Below are 27,404 nucleotides of genomic sequence, written 5' to 3' on the forward strand. Positions count from 1 at the left end.
AAGAATAAAAAACAAACACATTTTATTTATTATAACTTTTGAAAAATAACAAATTCATAGTAATATTAACAATTAAAATGACATTCACAATGCAGTTATTCCAATCAATACACAATCATGCTTTCAATCAATCATCATAGCTTTCAAAGCCAAGATAGTAAACAGAGCACTTCTCCAGAGCATTAGTTCCCTTAGAAATACTTAAGTTGAGTATATAGCTTTTACCTCAACAATAGAACTTGTGGAGAAGCCAATATTGGAATGAGTGTATTCAAACACCATGCACATGATTGTTGACTGATAAATGGTGAGATAGAATCACAACAAAACATTCAAAGTGGAAAAGATTGCATCAAAAAACTATCTGAAGTTTGGCAGTTACTGTTCCTTCATTCACACTCATAATACTTCATCTACACTTTCAACACAAAATAATATAAACAAATGCTTTCTAGCAGCAATACTATGGTGTTCCTTAGGTAAGTTGTTTTTTTTTTCATTAAGTCCCTTAAAGATGAATCTCTATTCATGAGCAACATCTGATCATTACGTTTTCTCCAGTAAACATAGCTCAACTTAATAATAGCTTAAGAAAATGACATCTCATTAAACTTGTTGGACCTCACTAAATTTTACCACAAGTTGGTTAAACTCATAAAAAGAACATTTATATCAAGCTTACATCACAGCTATCTTTGAAAATAATGTAATAGGCCAAATGAAGAGCATCAGCCAAACCTAAGTGAAATGTAGCACAAATATGAAAAGGTGAAATCAATTAATGATGATTTACATGAGGTGACACACACAACATCTAGCTATTATCATGGACCCAGTGTTACAATTCATCTCTGGTTGCATCTTCAGAATCCTGTAACAGAGCAGAGGCAAAACACTCAAGGTCACTGGCTGAATTGCAATGCTTACTTTATTATTACACTTAAATACAAATTTAATATAAAACCCTCAAATCTAAATTAATGCCAGTAAGCTTGACCTTTGTAACTTACTAGAATGCCTTGATTTGATGTGTTTGACATAATTTTGTGTTTATATATTAATAAATCTTTTTGATATTTCTGACAAATATCATGATTGAAGTCATTGGGCCACTTCAAACTATCATGCACATTTTAGTACAGTAATAAAAACTCTTGACATTAGGTTTAGTAGTGGGTTCCTTTTTTTAAATGATTAAAATGTGTTTTTCTTCAAAAACAAAATTATTTGTGACTTGTATATACTTCTATTTACCCCATGCAATTTAAATCTTCAAATGCAATCAATGAAAAAACTAATACTAGGAATGTTTGTACTCTGCGTGCACAAAATGTCCAGAGCACATCAAACAAAACAATGAAGAAAAAAATGGGCAAGCAGCAAGAACAAAGGTCAGGCTGTTACTCAAACTACATTGAAAGACATTTTTTTTGTGCAAAATAAAAGAAAGTAATGCATATATTCAAAAAAAAATTCTTTAAAATGTATGCATAAGCTTTCTTTTGCTTGAAGTGAAAAGACTGACGAAATAGAGAAAAAATGGGGGGAAAGCTTTGTGAATATTTCCCTTATAGATATGTAGACAGTTTAACATAGTTATTTCCTAATACATTTTTTGTTAATATATGGCTATTAATTTTGAGAGGACAAAGCTATGGCAACACTGGTTTGAATAAGTTAATTACCTGACTATCAGATGGTTTGTCGTCATCAGCTGCAATTTCTTCTTCTTCTGCATCAGCAGCAGCCGCTGGTGCTTCTTCTTCCTCTTCTGGTTCTGGATCAATCTACAAATTAATTGTGGACAAAACTATGTTATAATGTTGGTAAAATAAAAAATTGTACAAAAATGTTGCAAAAGAACATTGACATGTACATGAGGGTACATAAACACATAAATACAATACTTCTAAAAATCTTGATTCTAGTCTTCTTTTGTGGTAATATTTGGTTTAGACATCTTAGCTGTTCAGAATAAGACATTTTGTTTCTGCCTGTGAAATTTTTATTTTGTAATGAAGTCCTGCCTGGATGTAGTTCTTTTATCTACTCCATGATAAATTATGGTTGAAATATCTCCACACAAGAGATGAAACTAAAGTGATACATTTAGAACTGCCCATAAAACTTATCAAATCTATTTATAAGAAGAGTTCCGTGTGTTTTTAATGTCTTTTTTTTTTAACTGCAAGAAAGAATTGTACAAGTTGATACCTGATAACATTACTGAAGTGTGTACTGAATATATAATTATAGTCATAACTTACCTGTGCATCAATATCAAGTCCCATACTCATCTTCATCATTCTTTCAATGCGCTGAGCAAAATCCAAGGAATCTTTGACAGAATAACCTGAACGTAAGGTTGCAGTGTCAAATAAAACCTTAGCTAGATCTCTGGCAGTGTCATCAGCTGAATCAGCCTAAACAAATATAATAAATATGGATTGCATATGCTATTTATTATGCACAATAAAAAGATTAACATATATCATAAAGCCACCACAAATGGAGGAGCTGGAATACTTTGGAACCAGTGAAATCTGCCCATGTGGAGTATCACCAGAGAATGCCGACCACGTCCTCCAAAAACTGCTCTCTTTACCAAGAGGCCGTATAAGACATTGGCCCCAAATCACCCCAATAAAAAGAAAACTATATGGAGAGCTCCCTGATTTGGAAAACACTGCGCAGTTCATCTCATGTATTGGTCTAGTCATCTGAACACTCCAACATAACAATGAGAACGAAGAAGAAATATATCATTTTCATCTAAAAAAATGAATATTAACACTTGTTAAAAAAACAAAAAAGAACAAAATGCAGGAATATACCAAATACCAAACTCAATAAATTGACATTGGTGCATACTACTTTTTTTTGACAAGTAATAGAATTTATAATTATAATTTTCTGCTCACTAGGTTTTTAGATGTTTCCACATACCTGAACCCTGCTTTTCAGTTCCTTGATTAAGGGATGTCTTGGATTGATTTCTAGAGTCTTCTTCTGATTAGCATAATACCTTTTTAAGAAAAGAAATTTCAATTCATAGTAGCACAAGCATTATCAATATAGGTAAACACTTCCACACTTTCTCATACACACCTGTTATAAAATATTTTAAAGATAAATAAATAAAGGAACAAATAAAGAAATAAATAAACCTATGCCAGTCCAACAGAATCTTCATCTTATAAAACTATAACAAATAGATTGTATATATAATAAAACAAAACTAAAGCAATAAAATGTTTTAAGTAATTTTTTTAAAAGATTTCAGTTAATGTATTTTCCAAAAAGAGAGACATTAAAAAACGAAAAAAAAAAAAAAAAAAAGGGGGGGGGGGGGGGAATTTAATTTAAAAAAACAAAAAAAAAACAAGGCTACAAAGACAGTTTGTGTGGAAACACAAACTCAAAATCGCCCCCGAAGTGGTCCACCAAGTAGGTAAAAAGGCAGGTTTCAATATTTTCAGAAAGCACATCAGAATGAAATTCTATCAAAGACAAATGACCGAGAAGAATGGAGAAAAAGGTTTGACAGATCTTGAGTGGTGCCGCAGCGGTCCAGCAGACCAAAGGATAGGTGAAAGTGAATGTGAAGTTAGATGTGAACCTGGCCTAACTGATGTCTTATAATTAATATTTAATTGATCTAATTGTTTTCTAAAGGGTCACTGATTCAAATCCTCAAGTAAAAAACCTTTCAGTAAAAAATTTTTTTTTAATTTCCCTTTGGCTGAGTGTTCCATAGTACAGTGGAGCGCTGCAGTTCATGCGATAATATGAAAAACTACTTATTAATTGTTGTTTTAAATTATGTCCAACTTGTATGCATACTAGATTTTTTTTCTCTTTAAAAAAATAGTTTTGTTTTTTTTTTTGTAAATGTAGTAGTTAGTATGACAGAGCTTACTTAACTTAGCAATACAAATGTAAAAAAAATATTTTTTTTGACAAAAAATCTAATACCGTTTGCATAAATATGTTAAAAATATGGTAAATAGTCATCTCACTTACATAATTGCCTACCATGTTTGTTACTACTAATAGTGAATAGTTGTAAAAATGGTGTATTTTTATGAAAAATCTGGTTGCATAGATAATTTTTTTTTAAAATTTGATGGTTCACACAAAACTAATTGCGTCTTTTCCCCTTTCGGGGGCCGCTAAAAAAGGCAAAACAATTCTATTTAAGTTTTAATTTTTTTTTTGTAAATGTAGTAGTTAGGTATGACAGAGCTTACTTAACTTAGCAATACAAATGTAAAAAAAATATTTTTTTTTGACAAAAAATCTAAAACCGTTTGCATAAATATGTTAAAAATATGGTAAATAGTCATCTCACTTACTAAAGTGCCTACCGTGTTTGTTACTACTAATAGTGAATAGTTGTAAAAATGGTGTATTTTTATGAAAAATCTGGTTGCATAGATTTTTTTTTTAAATTTGATGGTTCACACAAAACTAATTGCGGTCTTTTCCCCTTTCGGGGGCCGCTAAAAAGGCAAAACAATTCTATTTAAGTTTTAAAAACTTTCATTAACTGAGAACTTGGCAGCAGACTAAAAGTAGAAAATTGCAGCCAAGAGGTAGTTGGGAAGTGTAAAGAGTTGGTTAGCAGCGATGACAAATGTAAGAGCTAAATCAACAAAAACTATATAAATTTAATTAATTCATAATTCAAGCCAAGGCCTTACTGATTAGATGCATCTCCCTGTTTTGCATAAGCTTGAGATTTCATTATTCTTTCCATATTTCCAGACCAGCCATATTGACTCGCTACAAGTGCACAAGGTGAATTGGTCAAGCGCTCAGAGATTGAAGCTTTTTCAATCTAAAATTAGACATTGATGCAAGAAACTTTAGGAATTCAAGCAAAGATTTATGTTTTCATCCTGCTGTTCATTTTGATGAGGCATTTTCTTTTATATGTACTTCACTTACCTGGTCTTTAAGTGCACTGTCTTTGAGCCAATCAAGAAGAGGCTTAAATTCTTTTTCAAGTTCTTCCTTTCTTACTTTAGCTTTCTCTGATGTGTCAATGTTCAAACCTTCTTTTGCAATATTTTGGAATTTCTTGCCCTCAAATTCAGGAAGTGACTGGATGCAATACTCATCAACTGGTTCTACGAGATACAAAACCTCATAGCCCTTTTTAAGAAGTCGTTCAACAAATGGAGATTTTTCAACCTAGAAGAAATCAAAGAAAATATTCATTAAAGAAGAGTTTTATTTATCCTACACAAGATACTCCGAATTGAAGCCGTTTTGGCACAAATGTCATTTTGGCACAATGGATATTATAGTCACATTATTTACGGCACAAATGTCATTTTGGCACAATGGATGTTTTAGTCACATTATTTACGGCACAAATGTCATTTTGGCGCAATGGATGTTTTAGTCACATTATTTAAAGTTCATTGTATTATTTCTTTAAAAAGAATGATACATATCTATGTTTCGTGTGAGTGTTTTTGTTAAGACATTTATCATGTACAGAACAAGAGATATTTTTGTCCGTTATTTTTGGTATTTAAGTTTGTTATTTAATTATTGTTAGATCACTAACATTACACAAGACCAGGCAGCAATCCATACTTCACAGTATGCGTGCATGAAATAATCAAAGTTATTGAAACTTTTTTTTCATGTGTGTCGGGGGGGGGGGGGATATTGCAGCAGAACATTAAAACAGGCAGTACAAAACCACCTCTTTCTGCATCTGCCATAATAACGTAAATCTCATAGCAGGGTGATATGGACCAGTGCAATAGTGATAACAAATCAATGACCTGAATGTCTAAAGCAAAAGTTGTCTTTTCTATCACGATACCAGAGTAGTTTTAATTCAGAAGATGTCAAAAGAAAGTGATGAGCTAAAATATTAAATCATAAAACAAGGTTACAAAGTTTGTGTGGAAACACAAACTCAAAATCAGACCCAGAAGTGGTCCACCGAGGCAGGTTTCAATATTTTCAAGAAAGAACATCAAAATTAAAAATTGTATCAAAGACAAATGACAGAGAAGAATGGAGAAAGAAGGTTGATAGATCTTGTGTGGTGCCCCAGCAGTCAGCAGAACAAAGGATAGGTGAAAGTGAATGTGAAGTTATATGTGAACCTGGCCTAACTAATGTCTTATAATGAAAATCTAATTGATCTGTTTTGTAAAGTGTCAATCTCTTATTCAAATCCTCACAAAAAAAAAACATTTTGAAAAAAAAAAAAATTTTTCCCTTTAGTTATGTGTTATATGGTAGAAATGTTGCACTGCAGTTAAAGTGATAATATGTAAAACTACATATTAATTGTTGCTTTAAATTATGTCCAACCTATATGCGCAACTAAATAGAATTTTTCTATTTAAAAAAAAGGAAAAGAAAAATTTTGGATAATTGTAGTAGTTAGTATGACAGAACTTATTTAACTTTTGACAAAAAATCTAAAACAATTAGCATAAATTGTTTAGAAATAGCCTATAGTGTTTGTTACTATTAATAGTGAATAGTTGTAAAAGTGATGTATTTTTATGATAAAACTACTTGCCATAAGTGATTTAAAAAATTAGATTTTTGGCTTTCAGAAAAGAAAAAAGTAGCCGTTGCATCAGAACTTAGAAAGGTCTAAAATATTATGATGTCGGATTTTCATTGTCTTTTCTAGTTTATGAGAGCTAAATGGGACGGACGGTCAGACAGACATTCCACACAAAACTAATAGCGTCTTTTCCCCTTTCGGGTGCCACTAAAAATTGGAGACAGATTAATAGTTACCAGTACTCTATAAGAACTAACATTAAAAAGAACAATTTTAAGGTATATTTGTACTTGTAAGACATTATACTTCATGTCAAAAGAACTATATTGTAAAATTTATTTTATTAGTAAATTAACAATCTTGTTCAAAAATATGACTTGTAAAAATAAAGAAAAGGAACCCCAAATTAGCTATTCAGAATATTTTGCATGTTTTCACAGAAACTCATATATTTAGCATGGATATTCATGTTTCTTAAAGATAAAATATATCTCTGGTGTTGCCAACAAATATAGAGTTATATTACTCATGTTAACATGACTTTTCAAGGTTGGCCCTTAACATTATAAATTATTGATTAATCATAGTAAATTTTTAAAAAAGTATGACAGATATGAAGAGAATTTAAAAAATTAAGTGGGGTGTAAACCTAAAATGGAAAGAAAAATACAAATACTAATTGTATCAACTAGTTTGGATCAGCCATGTAATTAAATTTGTAATAGATCTAGACTAGCAATAATAAATCTCTGCAATTATAAATATTTTTACCAATTGTTTTTCTTTAGCACAATTTTAGCTTTCTCAAATATCACTTGTCTGGACCAGTTGGGAAATAGGCGAGGGGAGAAAAAAAGAACCAGTTAGGAAAAAGACTAGGGTTTTTTTTTTTTTTTTTTTTTTTTTGGGGGGGGGGGGGGGGGGGGTCCTGCCTACTGTTAGGTATTTTGACCATCAGTGTTACACATTTGGACTTTTTTAGGTAGGCAGGTTGGGAGGGGGGGGGAGGGGGGGGGGAAGAGAGAGAAGGGGGTATCTGGGTGAATGTTACAGTGATCACTTTTTAAAAACACTTTATTTTTTAAAAAGTTGTAGGACTTGAACTCAAGGGCTCAAGCCTCCTCAAGCAAATACACTAACCACTATGCCAGCGAAGTCCTTACGAAAATATGTTTTCTTTTAAGCGACAACCTAATTCTCTACAAAAGTATAAAGGGCACATATGTCAAGTGCAATATCTTTCCATTTTTCTATACTAAATAAACAAAAAATTAATTACCAATAGTTAACTAATTGGAATTGATTCTTGTATTGTCAGGTAAGGAAATAATTGTGCAAAATTTTAACATTGATCTGATACATGATCTGATATTGGGTGTGGGAGAAGTAATGTGTACAAGGCACAAATTTCTGTATCTTGTGTTGTTTTTATTGTTCTATATATTATGCAATCATCTGCAAATAATCTGACTTTTGGTTAATCATTTATGTAAATAAAAAATAGTTGTGGACCTAAGACTGTTCTTTGAAGTACACCTGAGTTTACGTTATTGGCATTGATTTAGAGCCATTTATAATTACAGTTTGTTCTCTCCTTATCAGAAAATCCTTAATCCACAGATGCAATGGATCATCAATGCCAAAATATTTTAATTTTTTTAAGCAAACTATGGTGGTCACATAAGTTCACAATGTTTCAGGGTTATGTATGATCTAGATTTAATCTAGACACAGTTTTCAGGTTATGTGCAAATAATCATCACTAGAATATGACTAACTTAGATCTAGTTCTGGACACTAGTAAGAATAGATCTAAGTCACCAATTCACAGACTTTTTCAGTAATGTGCAAAGCATCTTCAATAGATCAGTGGTTCTCAAACTGTGGTCCCAATCACAGATAAATCCCTTCTAATACAGGAGCAGCTTATTGAAATATCCACAAAGGAGGAACTTAAACAAGGAGACTAGAAATTTTGGTTACAAAAACAGATTCCAAAATTTTATGTCCTGTACTTTGGGTTATTGTACAGAATTTGCTGACTACTTTCCATTCTTCCTATTTGGTAGAACATGGATTCAGTGCTACAACAAACATCGTAAATAAAAGAAACTAACTAGAAATTTGAGCTTGTGGAGATATGTGGTTGCTACTTATAGACATTGAGATGGACATAAATAAACGTATAAAATCTCACCAACCTCATTTAAGTCATTAATTTTTGAAACTTTTATTTTAAACTAAAGTTATTATTTCAACAAACACTCCTTCAACAAATGTTTTTTTTAGTGTAATTTATATGGTATGCATTTATGTAGCTTTCTCATTTAGGGATCTGTGGGCAAGTTTTAACTACATAAATGGGCCCTAGGGCCAAAAAAGTTTGGGCACCACAGCACTAGATGATTCTAGATATAGACACTAGATCATTATATCATACAATAATTATACAAACAATACTGATCAACAGTTAAAGTCAATCTTTCTGTTATAAGTGGATTTTAGGTGCGGAAGGCTGCAGAGGGGTATGCATGTTAGGCTAATAAATGACCTAAGTATATATATACTATATCTAGTGCATCTTGAGTCGAAACAATGATAGGAAATAAACATTTCTTTGCTGCCTGCAGAAAAATAATGACAGGTGAAATGCTGGCTCCAGAACACACACAGGTGAAACTCATTAACACAGATAGCCTATCATGCGATTAGAATGTTTACACAATCTGCTTTTTTTTCCACATTTTTTTAGCAAGAAATAAGCAAAATTAAAATTATATTTAAAAAAATATTGTGTAAAAATTTTAGGAGAATTTTCTTTGTTTAGGAAATTTTAGGAGCGTTAAAAACCCTGATGAACAAAAGGGTTGATGAAGAGTCAATTTCTCTTCCCTCCATGAGTCAAAATAAGGCCCAGGCTCAACTCTTAGACACTACGAAAGTAAAGCAGGTAAAAATTTCCCATGGTATGTAGATCTAATGCCACAAGAATAGATGGATCACTACTACCTCCAAACAAGAAGATAATTATGTCCTTCCTCTATTCATGAGTTATTCTAGTTGTGCATGTTGGTTTTCCTGGCTCTCAGGCAGCTAAAATAATTTTTATTAATCACTTAACAAGCCTTTTGACAATTGTCAACAATAATCAACATTATTCATTAAAATAAGCTCTCTACAACTAGAAAATCTATTGATTCATTACAACTAGCTTTTCAAGAAAATCTAGATTTAGTTTTGAGTTCCCTGTCTAGAAAATAGATTTAGATTCTTATCAAGGAAAAAAATTAAATAGCACATTTTAAAATGTTTATAATGTGATAGAACATACTTCTTCCCTGCTAGTTCCAGCTATGAAATAAATGGCTTCCTGCTTCTCTTTCATTCTCTCAACATAATCAGCAAGGAAAGTTTGCTCAGTATCAGAATTGGAAGAAAAGAAACGGAGCAGCTTAGCCAATCGTGTCCTGTTAGACGTATCTTCAATAACACCCAGCTTAATGCTGCAAAAAAAATTTTTTTTTTAAATCTAATTGACATTAATATCAAATTATATTTGCACAATAAAAGTAAGACAAAATAATAGCATAAAAAAAATGTTTAACATTGGACAGTCTAGTAGAAAGATGCTTTTACTGGATATTAACAGACATTTTAGCGGATATATGAAGATTTTTGTTAACTTCTTCTATAGTCTTGGAGCTGCATATAATCTAGATCCAATCATCCATCCCAGTGGCACTACAGCACATCTTTCCATTCTGATATATCCTGGGCTTTACATCTTCATGCATGTACTCTAAGCTATTGTAGATCTGCCTCGAAATCAAGCCTTTGGGGTCCTGCCTTTTTGTACTGGCAAACAATCTTAGCTCCTCTGTTCTCTACATTTTTTAGAGGTGACCTGCCCAACATAATCTGTTAATTTTTATTTCTGTTACTATGGACAGGTCTTCATATAGCTGGTATATTTCTTGGTTGGTGCGAATCCTCCATCCAGTTTCCTCATGTATGGCACCATAAATTTTTCTGAGGATTTTCCTTTTCCAAGCATTAGCAGATTTTCTATTGTTTTTGTTAGCATCAAGGTTTCACTTGCATACATAACTACTGGTCTTATGATTGTTTTGTAGATAGTTTTTTTTGTTTTCCTAGATAAAAATTTGCTTTGAAATAGGTGTTGTATGTTATAGAAATCTCTGTTGCCTGCCGTTAGTCGATCCTTTCATCTACATCCAATACAGTCACTGAATTAACGTACTGCCAAAGGGTAAAGCACTTGGCTTCCAAAACAAGGGACTGGAGTTCAAATCCTTTGACTTGATTTGAGATTTTTAGGACACTTCCAGAGTCCACCCGACTATAATGAGTATTTGGGGAAGTAAAGGATGTTGTTGTACTGACCACATGACACCCTTATGAAACCTGGCCTATAGAAATGGATCAGCTTTACATCATTTGCCCACACAGATGGCAAGGCCTAGAAGGGTTACCTTTATCTTTTTACCTCATGCATGCATATTAGTTCAAACAAAAAATAATGACTATTTAACCTATGTGCTTATAAGTAGACAATGAAATTAAAATTTACAAATTGCATACTTAGAAAAGACTGCCTATTCACCTTTCTTTAAAAAATATAAGTGCAAGCAATGTATGCTTATCTTTTTTTTAATAACCATTGCACCATTACATGAAAGTGATGGTGAAATGAGGTTTTTAAATAGTGCTTTTATTTTTAAACAAAAAAACAAAGCAGCATATAGAGTGTAATATAAAGTGAACATCAGTTTAAAAAAATTAAAGTTGCAACATTTCTTTTACTATAAGACTACTAACTTTCTAATATAAAATTTAAAAACATACATACTACTTACTTAGTACTAAATTCTTTCCAAAACTTTTCATAGTCTTCTTTATCAATTTTTTTTATCATATCCAAAGCTTTACGAACTAACTTTTTCTTGATCACCTTTAGGAGCTTGTGCTGTTGAAGTGTCTCACGGGATACATTTAGGGGGAGATCATCAGAATCCACAACACCTCGAATGAAACTTAAATACTTTGGCATCATATCTTCAAAATTATCAGTGATGAATACTCTACGAACATACATCTGAAAATAATTTATTAAAAAGTTGAAATCTGAATAGCTCCATTCATATAATATCTTTTTTTTTAAACACTTTTTCTACATACCTTAATGTGATCAACCTTCTTTCCATAATTAGTGAAAGTATCATATGGAGCAGTAGAAGGTACAAATAAAATGGATTTAAATGTCACCTCGCCTTCAGCAGTAAAATGTATCCTAGCCATGGGCTCTGAGCTTTCTTTAGAAATAGATTTGTAGAAAGCATTGTATTCCTCATCGGATACATCTGCTGGTCTAATAAAAAAGTAAGAATAGTGAAATGCTTGAGATTGTTGTTATAGTAAGATTAAATATTTTAATTAGAAGCCTATGTTGCAAGAGAAATAAGACATAATTTAGAAAATAACTATTCCAATAAAGTGTTCAATTAACTAAGGGGGACCAAATCCTAAATATTGAACCGCATCTGGGGATACTGAAGGATTTTAATTTCCTTTATTCGTTATCAAACAAAATAATTAATAAGCAGTAATTAATCGTCAAATTGGTTAATTTTTTTAAAAATTGATTCATGTCTTGTCTATGCCAATGAGTAATTGTGCAAAATTTTAACTTGATCCGTTAATAGGTGTGAGAGAAATATTGTGTACAAACATTTTACCAGAGTCACTTGATATAAGCTTTGTAATCAGAAAGATCCAAAAATTATTTGGCCAACAGATTTCAATGCCAACCACCATTGAGTATACACTACCATTTAATCTTAATTACAAAATAACAATTTCTGGCAATATGCTAGATAATGTCTGTAGATTGTTCAGGCAACTAAAAAATATTTTTTTAAATACTGCTTACATCCAAATGTATGCAGCTGTCAGTAGAAGTAATTTATGTTTGTACAATGTCATGGATGCAAGCAACGGAGCCCTGTTTTGCCTGCAGGGGGGAGGGGGGTCGGCAACCCCAAAAAACCTGCAAGCATGATGCCTCTTATATCTTCACAACATAAATAAAACATTTACAGCTATATATGTATATATATATATATATACAAACTATAAATTCTATGCTTTTACTTAAATTACTATCATCTACATAAATGCATATTTGAAGATTTCATTTTTTTTTTTATATAATATGCACATTGATAGGCCTACAACTACCTGTACTATATTAGTATAAATAGCACCTATGTTAAAAGTTAGCTCTATTTCAAATAAAAGACCTGTCAGATAATCTTTTCAAATCTAGCACTAGTTAACTGGATTTCAAACTAAGTAATAGTAGCTTAGAATGATTTACTAGATTATCTAGATCTAGGCAAGATGTCATTCATATTCTATGTCAAGTAGGCATATGTCATTTTTATGATGATAATAACAGAATTAGAGTAGATCCATCAATTTACACTAGGTCTAATAAAGAAACTATTAAGTATTAGAGATCTAGACATATTCACAATAAGACTTTCGACTTTACTAGGAACAGAGTGTCACTAGAGCTACTAGATTCTAATTCTATATAGTTAGCTAGATTTGATCTAGATCTAGTCTAGCCAGTCCCTAGGCTAGATCCATATTATGATATATTATTATTATATTATATGATGCTCTAGATTTTAAATTTAGTTCTAGATCTTGAAGTTAGATCTAGATACTAATCTAGTAATAATGACAGATGATACTAATGCTGCTAATCTAGACTCTAGCTGTAAAATAAGTTGTTGTTTTTTAAATTAGATTTAATTACATCTAGATCTAGACTTTACTTGTATTACTAGACTTAGTTGACTATAGATAGATCTACCACCTCTAAGCTGCTTCTGCCCAGGTACTAGACTATCATCTAGTGATAGATTGTAACTAAGATTCTATTCTAATTATCTAGATCTAGTAGTTAATAGATCTATCATACAAGTCTAGATCTAAATCCAGATAGCTACTCTAGGCTAGATTAATCTTTATCCATACGGCGGGCGATACAGCGATGATCCATTGGCCTCCTTCAGTCGTAGAACGACTATGGTTCATCTCAGAGCACACTTCATCATGTGGCTGTGGAGCCCTATTTTGGAGAGACACTCCCGTCCACAGATAGTGCAGGTTAAGGTGGCTTTTGCTTCAGTGGTAGAGGGAGCTGGCCGTTTTTCGGATTGTGCGTTTTTCTTCCTGGGCTGAGACCTATGTACTTTCACTGTCCATAGCTTTCTTGGTCACTGTCTCTCTCCACCTGTTGCGGTCTAGAGCTATGTCTTCCCCATTGTCAGTATTGATGTTCACTGATTGGAGGTCACGTTTTATTACATCTATGTAACGGAGGTGGGGGCGACCAGTTTTTCTTGTGCCAGTCGCGAGTTGACCATAGAGGATGGCTTTCGGGATGCGCTTGTCCTCCATCCGGCGAACATGTCCAAGCCAGCGCAAACGGCGTTGTCTGAGGGCTGTGAAGATGCTGGGAATACCTGATCGCGCAACGTTGATACAGTAACAGTAATTTTGCATATGATTTTCGGGTAACAGGTAAATTAAATACCTTCAACTTCCAAAATCATTTTAAAATATAGAAATTCTAAGAAATAGATCTAAAATCTAGATCTAGCCTCTGGGTCTGGTTTCAATTTCTTTTTAAAGAAGATAAGTTCTTATGCCGGCAGATCAAACTTTTTAGAATTAGGATCTAGGCTAGATCTACTTACTAACTTAAGCGTCTCAGGCCGGGGCCCTACGGATTTGTTTCTAACTTTTGTTTACGTTTTTGATATAAAGCAAAAGTATGGAAATAAGTTCATGCGCAGTAACTTAAGTAATGTAACTCCCTGTCTTTCTTTGAATTCGACTTATTAATTTTTTAGTTTAAACGACCAAAACGTTATTGCAAGTGGAAAAAAAAAGTCTGACACCAAGCTGGCACGCTTTTTTTTTTACTTTGATTTTGCTGGCATGCCGGCGATCTTGCATCCATGCAATGTTGATAACTTTTATATAAATAAAAGTTTGTTTCAATGTAACTCACTTTCTAGTCCAAATAGGTTTAACACTGTTCATAAGTTCCCAGTCCCAGACAGTCTTCTTGACTTTTTTGGTTTTGGGTTTATCACTTTCTTCTTCTTCTTCTACTTTTCCTTCTTCCTCATCATCCTCAGCAGCTTTAGTTTCACTCTTTGCTTCTTCATTATCAACTGGTTCTTCAACTTCTTGTTCCTTTTGGTTGCAAAATAGAATATAAAAAAACAAACTTGTAAGAAAATGTGCACATTTTAATATAATAAAGAAATATAGATAGGATTGTTTGTTTCAACTATTTTGCCTAAACAAGTGAGGCTCAAAAAAAATAAAATTTAAGTTTATTTAATATTAATATATGTAACCATGTTGTCATTAATAACAAAACAAAAAAAATCTCAACTGATAATAAACTAAAAAACAAAATGGGTATTAACTAACAAATCCAGATGGGGCTTTTTTTGTTGTTTTTTAAAGAATTTGTTTATTATAGGGAAAAAAATACCTGACTTGTCCACAGATAGATGTTAAAATTAATAAACTGACTGTACTTCTTGACTAGGTTTTTGAGTGTACTTTCTTCCAAATAATCATGAGCCTCTTCTTTTAGCTGCAGACTGTTTAAAGTGAGAATAGTGTTGAATAAATGAGCAGTGTCAATGATTTTGTTTACTACTAATAAAAAAGAAACATAAATATCAATGTGTAATTCACCTTATTGTAGTTCCTCTTCCTAGGGTGTTGCCTCGTGGATCTTTTATGACACTAAAGCTCTCAGCATCAGACTCCCATACATATTGATCATCATCATTATGTTTCGATGTCACAATAACTCTATCAGCAACTGTACACAAACTATAGAATATCAACAACTGAACTTGTCTTTAAAACAAATAATTTTTATTTCACATCAAATTGAAAGCTACTTACCCAGAAAAGCTGAGTAAAAACCAACACCAAATTGGCCAATGAGGTCATTAGTCTCTGTAACTGTATTTGCATCATTAAGTTTTGCTAAGAAATCACTTGTTCCAGATTTAGCTATGGTACCTAAATTTTTGACAAGTTCATCTTTAGTCATTCCAATACCCGTGTCTGTAATGTGCAGTACTTTATTGTCTTTGTCAGCCTACAGAAATAAATCATTTTTATTCTTTGAGTAAGATACTTAGTAATTTTCAAGAGGAAACATTTTTACAAAAATGTTACATTTAGAACAACTGACAAAAAAAAAAGATTTATCTCACCTTGGTGTTTCTTTAAAGTTACACCCCCCCAACCCCCACCCCTCAGAAATTCTAAAAAGAGAAGTTTCCTTTTATCAACATTATTACACTTAATTTGTAGAAAAAATATGTTAATGCAACAATATTCAACTGTGTGTGTAAAGGGCATTTAACTAGTGATACAGTTTCTAGCTTAAATAGTGATGTTAAGTGTGTGTCTGACTTATCTTGTTAGGTAGTAAGAAAAAAAAATTGGGGTGAAACTTGTGAAGACAAAAAATAGGTTACATGAACTCATGACCTTGACTTACATAGGTAGAATCTAAAACAGGTACCTGCACCTTTATATGTTGTTCTTACATCTGACTTTATAAAACTAACAGCACATTTGATCCATCTTGTAAAAACAATCATAATTGTACTAACAAAAATTCATAATTGGAACCCTGTCACACAACCTTTCCTAGTAGATTTGTCAAGTACATGATTAGTTTATTAATATTAATAACATACAATATAAAAAGGTTTAATGTGCAAACAAACTTTATCAATTCTCAGAAACAGTACAATTCTTCTCAGAGTTTCACACTTCAATAAAATATATATAAAAGTAAAAAAAAACTATTCTAAATTCACTATTCACCTTGTATCTTCTCCATCTAAAACCACCCCCTTTTAGCACAAAGTGTGCTTGCTACTCATGAGGATAAAAAAAAAAGTGGGCTTGCTGCCAGACAAGAGCAGCTGCTTTCCCTTAACTCATAAACATTATGACTGGATGCAGACAGGTAGTGGTGGCAAGGCAGATTTAATCAACTTACTTACTATATTACCACAAAATAACAGCTATATTTATAAAAACACACTCATGTATTAAATGTTATTTTAACTAACTTAGTGGATAAAACATTCAATTGAACAAAATGAGAAAAAAAAATGAGCAATACATCCTTATAATACTAACTAGTACTAAGGGAAGGACAAAATAGTCAATAAAAGGAAGAGTTTGAAGAAAGAAACAAAAAATTACATATATCTTAGAATTAAATAATTGTGTTGTGGGGGGTTACTGTTTTATGTATATGACGGATAATTCGGCACTGTATGAAATAAACTTAAGATTATCCATAGCAAATAAAAACCAGACAACAGAACACATTTCTATTATAGCTGCACCCTATAAACCTTACCATGCCTTAAATATTGATCCCTAAAATCATTTTTATTATAAGATGTTGGATTGAAAGCAATATATATATATATATATTGCTACATAGAATTTGGTTTATTACATAATAGCAGGTTTATTCTTTTTATACAATACTAGCCTGACATTACCCGCGGCCTGCGGGTCTAAGTTTGTGTTTACTAATCTAGTGGATTGTATTTAGATGTATGTTAAGCTTAGCTACTGATCCTTTCAAGTTTTTTCTCTTTCGCTACGAAAATAAAATTAGTTCTGCAAAAATGGGTTTACCCGAAGCATACATATCTATTAAAAACGAAAAGAGCAATAGATTTGTTAAATAAATGGGATTATAAAGTAAACAATTAAACGAAATAATTTTTAGTATGCCACTCATGAATGAATATAGGCCTATCTTAACACGGCTTCACAGCTTTCGTAAACGAATGTATTAAAAATGCTTTAGAAAACCAAATTTGAATGTTAATTTGATGAAAATATGAAATGAATGGACTATAATTAGTATGTTCATGTGTTAAAGTACAAAACTATCTGTGCGAAGAAAAATTTATATCATCTTAGAGTTGAAGTAGAGTTTTTGACCTAGGAATGGAAAGATGTGTAACATTACATATTGCCTAATGAAAGAATGTTCGTCAAGAAATCTGAAGTCACAGATATAAGGAATTAATTTATGTAAAAAATGGTTTTGAAACACAAATTTGAAGGTTAATTTTATTATATAATGAAATCAATGGACCTTCTTTTGTATTATCATGTTTCAAAGTAAAAAACTATCTAGATCTAAATCCTTTCGATCTTTTCTCATGTCAACAATGTAAACAAAACCTAGATCCATAAATACTATAGCTTTAATAGAGTCGGACAACTTAATTTTTAAGTTTGTTTTAGGGCTACAATACATACACTACGGTCTAAGTTAGTAATAAAATCCACTCTGCAGTCACAGTCTATACTTTGTGGGGTGGGTTCTTTATCTTATCTTATATGATACAGACGTTATTTCAAAAAAGAAGATGATTACGTCCTATGCGTCATGCATTTAGTCATGCATATTAACCGATGACTTAAATTCTGCCAAGTCACTGGTTTTCCTGGCTAGCTCAGGCAACCCATTCCATGCTCTAATAGCACTATGGAAGAAGGAGTATTTGTACAAATTTGTCCTAGCATATGGGACGAGGAATGTGCCTTTATCTTTGTGTCTTTCAGAGTATTTTATTAAATTTTGTTTTTGTATTTGAAGATTATGGTTCAGTGTTTTATGTATGATTGCTACTTTATTTTTGAGCCTTCTGTCCTGAAGGCTTTCTAAATTTAGTGATTTTACTAAAGGTGTTACTCTAGTCAAATGTGAATATTCGTTTGTTATGAATCTCACTGCTCTATTTTGTGTCTGTTCCAGTTTCTTAATGTTTTCTTGAGTTGAGGGGTCCCAAACGGAGGATGCATATTACATTATTGGTCTAAACAAGGTTAAATAACATTTTAGTTTTATGTTCTTATTTGATTTATAGAAATTTCTTTTAATAAATTCTAATGCTTTGTTTGATTTTTTTGTAGTTTCATCAATATGTGGATTCCATGACAGTTTTTCATTTATTATAACACCTAGGTATTTTGCGTTTTTAGTCTGTGTTACTGGTTTGCCATGAATAAGATAAGTGGAATTAATTTGTTTTAGTTTTTTTTGTTACTCTTAACAACTGACATTTTTCTGGGTGGAAAGACATGCTCCAATTTGATTCCCATTTCTGTAATTCATCTAATTCTCTTTGTAAAATATCTGTGTCTTGTGTTGTTTTAATTGTTCTATATATTATGGAATCTTTTTATCACAAGAAAATAGTTAACAAACAACTGTGCCCTACTTTTAAAAAATTCTAAACAGCAGTTACAACTTATCTTTTTTACTATTTACTAGATATATTTAAAAATATAAACATGTCTCTAACTGGCTGTGCCATTAGCAATATTCTAAATTAGTAAACATTTGAAACATTTTGTTAATTTTCATCTGCTGAGAGTAATATGATTCTTTATTTGCAGGTATATGTGATTAAAAACTACCCTGAATTTTTGTTCATAATCAAAATCAATTCAAACATTTTCTGAAGTAAAACTTACCCTTATTTTGATAGTCAGCTCATCAGTTGCAGCTAAAGCATTAGGCTCAGTTAAAGAAAGGAAACGAATTTTATCCAAAGCATCTGAAGCATTTGAAATTAACTCTCTGAGGAAAATCTGAAATATATTATAAATATATATACATACATACATACATATATTATATATATATATATATATATATATATATACACATACATACATATATATATATACATATATATATACATACATATATATATATATATATATACATACATATATATATATACATATATATATACATACATATATATATATATATATACATACATATATATATATACATATATATATACATACATATATATATATATATATACATACATACATATTATATACATACATATATATATATATATACATACATATATATTATATACATACATATATATTATATACATACATATATATTATATACATATATATTATATACATATATATACATATGTTATAAATATACATATATTATAATAAATAAATAAATTATATATATACATATGTTATAAATATATATATATTATAAATAAATAAATAAATATATATATATATATATTGTTGTTCTTGTTAGTTATTGCAGTTAGGATGTGTAAATCAGAAAAGGGAAAAATATCAGGAAATTTTCTACACCTTCAGATTTTGAACAGCATGTCACTGCGACCTAAATGTTTTTTAATTGTCTAAATTAATTACATCTAGTATTTTTCTTTAAATAATGCTATATAATTAAACTATATGAGCTTTACTGCTCACATACACACAAAATGCATGCAAGGAACTATTGTTTGTACATTTAGATGGGAGAATTTAGAACAATTGTATTCTTTTTTGCACTTGGCATCTAGATTTATAACTGGTCTGAACATTCAATAATAGATTAATGCGTTGCTGGTACTGTAACAACTTCTCTCTTAAACTGCTATGAAGAATTAATGTTTGAAAATCAAAACATACTTGAGTTTTTTATATGCTTCAAAAGTATGAACTACACTTCTGTTTATTTCACTTATGAAATTGCACATGAATGAAAAGGAATTTATATGCTCTGTTAACTACCTCACCCTAAGGTCAATGTTAGTCAACAATCACAAAGAGGAGTGGATCAACCAATGGGCATCAGGAAACACAGGCAGAGCCATGTACAGAGAAATGACTACGCCTAACAAACTGGACAGTATTAACTTCCTCCCCCGCAAAGAACAATCTACAATCTTCCAACTAAGAACAGGACACACACCACTATTAAATTACCACCTGAACAAAATAAACTCCACACAACTACCCCTTTGCAGACATTGCGCCCACCCCTTTGAAACCATAAACCATATCCTCTTTGAATGCTCCTCCCTAATCCACCTTAGGCAGACCCTTCTTCCACTACAGCCCAACATAACCAACACCCTGTACGGCAGTGCTGAGCAACTGAAGAAAACAGCACACTTTTTTTCCTTGGCACAGTCTGCAAAAGAGCTCACAGCTCAGCAGCAATAAAGCTGGCTAGAAGAAGAAGAATATGCTCTGGATCCATTAAAAATGCTTAAAAAAGAAACAGTGATAAAGCTGTTGATCTAGATCCAGACATCTTATCTATATAGACTGATTCAAATCACTGTTGATCTAGACTTTGATATTATACCTAGAGTTTAAAGAAAAACAAGTTCATTTTTAATTAGAACTTTGTAAATAGCCTGATATCGGATGTGCACATGTATAAAACCAAGTCTTAGATCCAGTTAGTGTTCTTGCAAAACAGGAAAAATAGTAAAGATTTTTTTCTTTCAAAAAATGTCTAAAATTTCTGATATTTTTGTCAGAGAAATATCAGGAAAAGAATTTTTTTTTGGTCTTGGGGGAAAAAAATTTTCAGAAAATTCCCATTACTGATAAATATATACAAAATGAGTGGGTTTGATTAAAATAATTTTCAGCAGTTGAGCTGTGTTTTCTTTAGATAAATATAATGTAAATAATATCAAGGTCAACATCACACATTTGAATCTAGCTTAGAAATGTTGATATTTTTATGTTACAGTGCATTATATAAAATAAATAAAATTGTTTTTTTTTTACCCACTCATTATTAATGTGATATTTAATAGGTTTCCCTTTCAGACCTTGTGGTCTATAGGGCAGATGATGTAAAGGTCATCTGTTTCTGTGGCCTATGGTTAATGAGGGTGTCATGTGGCCAGCACAACGACCAACCACCTTTACTTTTCCCCAACTAATGTCAGGTACCCATTAGAGCTGGTAGACTCAGAGGCACCCAAAGATCCTGAAATTAAAAATCCCAGTCTTCACCAGGATTCGAACCTGGGACCCCCAGTTTGGAAGCCAAGCGCTTTACCGCTCAGCCACTGCACCTCCAACTGCCAGTAATAGTCTGGGATAAAACTTATGACATTTTGTAAAATTATGGAACTTTATTTCATTTAATTGCCCCCATCATTAAGGATCTGTGGAAGCACTACAATATTTTTACTTTTCCTAAGTACTCGCACGATTTAAAAAAAAAAAGTTTTACCTCTTTATTTTTGTATAGTGAATTAATAATAAGTTTCATCATACGATTCACTTCAGCCTGAAACTGAAATTTTTCAGACTTTTCTCGCAATTCTTTCATTTGGGCTACACTCAAACCATCCAGACTAATTGCTTCTTCCTCTCTAAAAATAAATTCAGAAACATAATATACTTTGAGATAGTAAAACATGGTTAAAGTACAAAATCTGGCACTCAAATTCAATAGAATACCAGGCCTTTTCAGACAAAGTAGGAAATAACTAATTAAAAGTTTTGTTTCCTTCTGATTTTTTGCCTAGGTATTCTATAGAATGACTAATACTTGTTCCTGCAAAGTAAGAAATGTCCATGAAGTATTATATTAATATAATAACAAAGAATAATCTTTTCACCAATATTTTATATAAATTTTTCAAGTTCTTAAAAGTGAAATTATTAGTGAGTAGGTGTGCTTGCTGTATTCAACTTTAACAGCTGGGTAAATTGATGCACGATTCTTTTTTCATACATATGAAAAATATGAAAAAGAGATACTAGAATTCATGGACTCAAAGAATGTGTGCATGTATGTGCCAGGGAAGCATTATAAAGCGTTTCTTTCCAAATGAAGTCAAAAGTATATAATATATCAGAGAGGTAAAATTTTTATTTTAAAAATTGGTGTTCCAGACAGAGAAGAGATAGAAGGAAAGAGAGCAGACTGTTTCATCTGAATGTAATAGATATAATAATTCACTGGCTAAAAAATATATTAGGGGAATAGTTATGAGGCCTGTTTATTGAAAGGTTAAAAAAAAAAAAAGGTAAGTAAGACGAGAAGCCTGGGAATAAATCAACGGGTATAGCTGATGTATACATTCATAAACTTTTAAGTGATCAATACAAAATTGTATACTTCGCCTGAAGTCATCCTATAGATTATATAGATCAGATATCTACATTACTGGTAACAGGCATGCAATTGAGTAATGGATTGATATATGAGAATACATTTTAGCTATGAAACTCAAGTTTTGCTTAGAAAATCCCCTAAATTCAAGAAATGGAATAGTCCCCAAACCCTATAAATGGTTTAAGCAGTAAAAAAAAAAAAAAAAAAAAAAAGCAGTAAAACTACTAAACCAGCAAATATGAGAGCAGAATTCTGCAAATACCAATAACCTTTATTGGTTAAAAAAAAAAAACACAAAAATATTGCATCAATAGCAGCACTACTAAAAATTCACCTGGCCTACCACCTAAAGACTATACTTCCTCCATATACACACATTAAATACTAAATTCTATCAAAAAAACTTTTTTTTTCCTAACCAATACTGATTGAAAAATAAATCACCTTTGAACTACTTCATCGTCAGTTCTTGACCCATCCCGACTTTTGCCAATATCATCTTCCAGTTTTACATCATCATCATCATCGTCGTCGTCTAAAGCTTGGACACCTTTAAAATTATGCATTATAATAATTATCATCCATTGTGAACTTTAACAAGTGGTAATTGATTAGCTTATATTCTGAATACATAGAGAAATGGACTGACAAAAAAAAAAAAAACATTGATAAAAATTGATTCTACAGTGCTGAAAAGTGTACAAAATTATTCAATCTAGATATATGGGTGGTTTATTAAAATACCTCATCAGTACTTCCATATTTTGTATGGATACCAGAAAAACTTTATGGATTGTCTCCTTGTATAAATATAGAAATGACAACTGATCTCTATATATAGATCTATGGATTGAATTGTATGCATGTGAGACAGAAGTCATCTCTGCCAAAATTGAGAAAAGACTAAATGGCAAGACGGATTTTAGAGTCAGTTATAGAGATCGGGCCTCAAACAAGGAACCTATGCTGAACTGGGAGTCGACCACTAAGTGAGGTTGTGACAGAGCATCACATGAGGTTTGCAGGACATGTTCTCCAACAAAATGAACTAAGCATACCAAGAGTAGCTATGACATGGAAGCCAATATGAGGAAAGCGCAAATAGGAATGTACTAGCCACACTTTCATAGAGGACCTCAAAGCAATGGACACCAAGTGGGAAGAGGCTTTAGACAATGCCAGTCGAACCAGACAGAACGCCGCTCGACGTTTCTAGGTGGTCAGATGACTACAACTCTCGTGACACTCCTGAGTTCTGTTCACGACGTCGATCCTTCCCGGACCGCCGTGTTGACACTCGTCTCGGCTGACCGTCGTAACTCGTCACGGTTGACCGCTCGTCTAGCGCTGGCCTGGGGCGGTTTGCGTCGGCTGACTACACACACACCACTACCCCCATCTGTGCCACCACCAGGTTTATAACAATATTTTAAAGAATCTAGATCTATAGATCTAGAACTATATAAATCTAGAGAAAAGCTGCCTTATCGAACATGTTTCACAATAACTATCATAGCCTAATCCTGTAGATTATATCTAGCAGTCACTGTAAATATTAAGTAATCATAAGCTTTGTGACCTATTTCAAAGATGCCAAAGCGATACAATTGGTTAGATCTAGAGAGGAGTGACAAAAGCATGTCTAAACAAAGTCTCTTTTTAAATAAGTGATGAAAGCATGTCTAAACAAAATCTCTTATTAAATTATCTCATTTAATGGGGGGATGTTAAGAATTTAATACATGTACATTAATAAAGAAAATTTAACATTTTTAAACACAATCACTATGACGTATTCGTAAGTTACAAAGCAGCAGAAGGTGTTCGCATGTCAGCACTGGACCTCATAGAACTGGTCCTCTTTGACATATATATTTTATTGTAACTAGAGTACTAGACTATGTGTAGATAACAAAAAAACATCAAATTTTATTGAAACGGAAGATGAGTTTATAGATCTAGATGTTTTCAGTTTTTTCTTAGGACTAACCATTTAACCATTATTAAATGGATCTATACAAATTCAAATGTAAAAATTGTGGCGGTAGCGCTTAACTTGTTCAGAAGACAAAAATTTCCAATACAATAGTGTCCATAGCCGTACATCTAGAATTTACACTTACAGACACTTCACATTTGATGGTAGTGAAATTTACAAGTTAGATCTGGCCTAATCATCTCCTCTAACAACCGTTATCACAGTGACGCTTGGGTGGAAAAGGTCGGTCGTTAGGAGACAATAAGGCCAGTATTCAATAGGGAAGAAAAAAGAACCACAGTTGGGGTGCCTAAGGACATAGTCCACTGCACTGGCGGGGATGGAATAAGCCCCAACAAAGTTACAAACTTAAAGGACCGTTTTTGTGGAAGACCCCTGCATGGCTGCTGTGCGGGCTGAGGGATATGAGCCATCTAAATCTAGACTCTATAGTAACTAACATCAATCGAACACCTTCATGTTAAGGTACTTCTCGAACACCCAACTGTATTTTTAAAAATTCTCCTTTATTTCGATGATTATGATATAACTAGTCCATTCCTATTGTGCATCATCGATTTCTTTATAGTTTAGATACATTTAGTTTTATTTTCACCCGAGGATAATTTTTTTTTACTTATATTCAAAGTGCATTGGTAATATTGGTATAAAAATGTCACTTTTCTTTACCTCTTAGGAAGAGTGAAGTGAGTCATGGGTTAAGGGTATTTTTTAATGCCAATGATGCAAATACTAAGCATGCTCTAAAATAATTTTTTTTGTTCAACCAGGTGGCTTGTGGAGGGCGGATCTATCTACATCTATAACTATAGGTAACACAGTTCACAAGCTACCATACCTTTTTAGCACCCCGATCTGATCAAAAAATATCTAGCACCGACTTTTGGGCTATTACAGACACTGAGCATGCTTGATACGTAGAGCCGTGCATGTTTTATTTTTAGGTCAACCACGTAAATTGTTGTCCTCCAATGGCTTGAGGAGGGCGGGATTATCTATTGGCTACCAAAGCTTATAAGCCTCTCCCCCAAATATATAATATCTGGATTTATAAAGGGCCTTATATCTCAAAATAGCTTAGTAAAGACCTAAATAAGTACCGGTATGGTAATATGTCAGTAATGCGTTACTGGGCTTAGCACCTTACACTTAATCGTATGTGTATTGTCAGTTTCTAAGCAGAGATGGGCGATATGGAGCAACACCTTTGATATGAAGCATGTGAAAATGACTAAAATTTGTCTGTCTTGACATGGCTTAAAAGAAAAGGACATCTAAATAACAAAATTTAAAGATTATAAATAACACTTTTGAAACACCATACTTTTCACAAAATTTTACGATTATAACACTTTTAAAACACCATACTTCTCATGAGTTTCTTAAGACGTTCGATTCTTGAAGGAAGATTTAGCGGTAAAACGGTGTTCGAAACTTTAAGCTCATGAAAGCATCAACCTGACCCCGTTAGCATCAAATATAATTTTAACTATGAGAGTAATACAATAAAACATTATATAGATCTAATATTTACTTTTTAAGACAAATGGATGAGGAGTTCATAGATTATAGATACAATAACTTTTTCCTAGGTCTAGGTGTAATTCTTACGAAGATACACAACCAAAGTCATACACAAATTCAAACATAAAAAATGTCGGCAACTGAGCTTAACTTATTCGATTGATCATATTCATTGATGTCAGTGTCTGTTACTCTAGATCTAGAGTCTACTTTAAGTTACTTTTAACTTTAATTTCATTTGATTGTGTCTTCAATCAAACCAAGAAAATTAGATTTAGATCTAGAAATTCAGCATACATAATCATAATTTTTTTTGAATGATATATCATATATATAATTATAATATATAGATCTAGATCAAGATTCTAGATCTATATCTAGTCAATCTAAATCTAGATCTATAATAATAATCATAATGATAAGTTCATATGATCATTTATGATGATAATCATATGATATGACTATGACTATGATAATCATAATGATTTTTATCAATAATGTCAAATGATTAAATGTGGCTGGAAGTAGTTAGTAGATCTAAATCAATAAATGTATTATAAATTTTAAAATGTATAATCTAGTAATACTAATAGTATATACGATAGTATAGTCAGTATAGTTATGTATAGTAAAGTTTTAAAGTAGTAAAGTACTCGTCTAAAGATTAAGAAGGAAAAAATTGATCTATAATATCTTAGTAACTAGACATTCTAGATCTAGATCTAGATCTACTCTTTACTCATGATAATCTAGAATAGATTGACTAGATCTGTCTACCTGCGAAAAGAATACAGCATACTAATCCCAATAAAAAGTAATGCTTTATTTTTGTCATCTTTGTCCAACGTCTGTTTCACAGACGAGGATGTTGGATATAATCTAGACAAGTTTAGATCTACGAGTAACGATGACAGTCGCAAGGAGACAGACAGGATGTCTGAACCGGTTAATTTTATTTTGCACTTTAATGAAACAAGAATTGCAGTAGACTGACTACATGTAGCAGGGAATTCCCTTTCCGCAATGGAATAAACCAATCATAGCACACCACGAACAGTATTTTCACCAATGAACTATTCCCAAGTACGGAAAGCTGAAACTTGACTTGGCCCACACTCATTGGCTCATTTAATATATGCAAGTGTAAAGGTTAAAGTTTATGTGTTTTCACTAAATGACTACATGGGTGTCACAATTGCACCTCCTGGGCTGCATAATTTAAG

At 32.0% G+C, this 27,404-nt stretch overlaps 1 protein-coding gene across 1 annotated transcript; it reads right to left on the reverse strand.

Annotated features, from left to right (window-relative positions):
• Positions 1-27,195, reverse strand: LOC106062141 (endoplasmin-like). Its single transcript, XM_056026479.1, has 17 exons — positions 26,959-27,195; positions 23,103-23,208; positions 21,768-21,909; positions 19,205-19,321; positions 15,575-15,773; positions 15,359-15,488; positions 15,150-15,261; positions 14,655-14,842; positions 11,747-11,936; positions 11,425-11,663; positions 9,879-10,050; positions 4,951-5,196; positions 4,704-4,840; positions 2,947-3,025; positions 2,268-2,423; positions 1,686-1,787; positions 1-871 (listed from the first exon to the last, which is right to left on the reverse strand). The coding sequence occupies exons 1-17, from the start codon at positions 27,014-27,016 to the stop codon at positions 839-841; spliced, it is 2,406 nt and encodes an 801-aa protein (XP_055882454.1). The 5' UTR covers positions 27,017-27,195; the 3' UTR covers positions 1-838.
• Between the last annotated feature and the right edge of the window lie 209 nt (positions 27,196-27,404).

This window comes from Biomphalaria glabrata, chromosome 4 (assembly GCF_947242115.1).
Source record: "Biomphalaria glabrata chromosome 4, xgBioGlab47.1, whole genome shotgun sequence".
Taxonomy (NCBI): domain Eukaryota; kingdom Metazoa; phylum Mollusca; class Gastropoda; family Planorbidae; genus Biomphalaria; species Biomphalaria glabrata.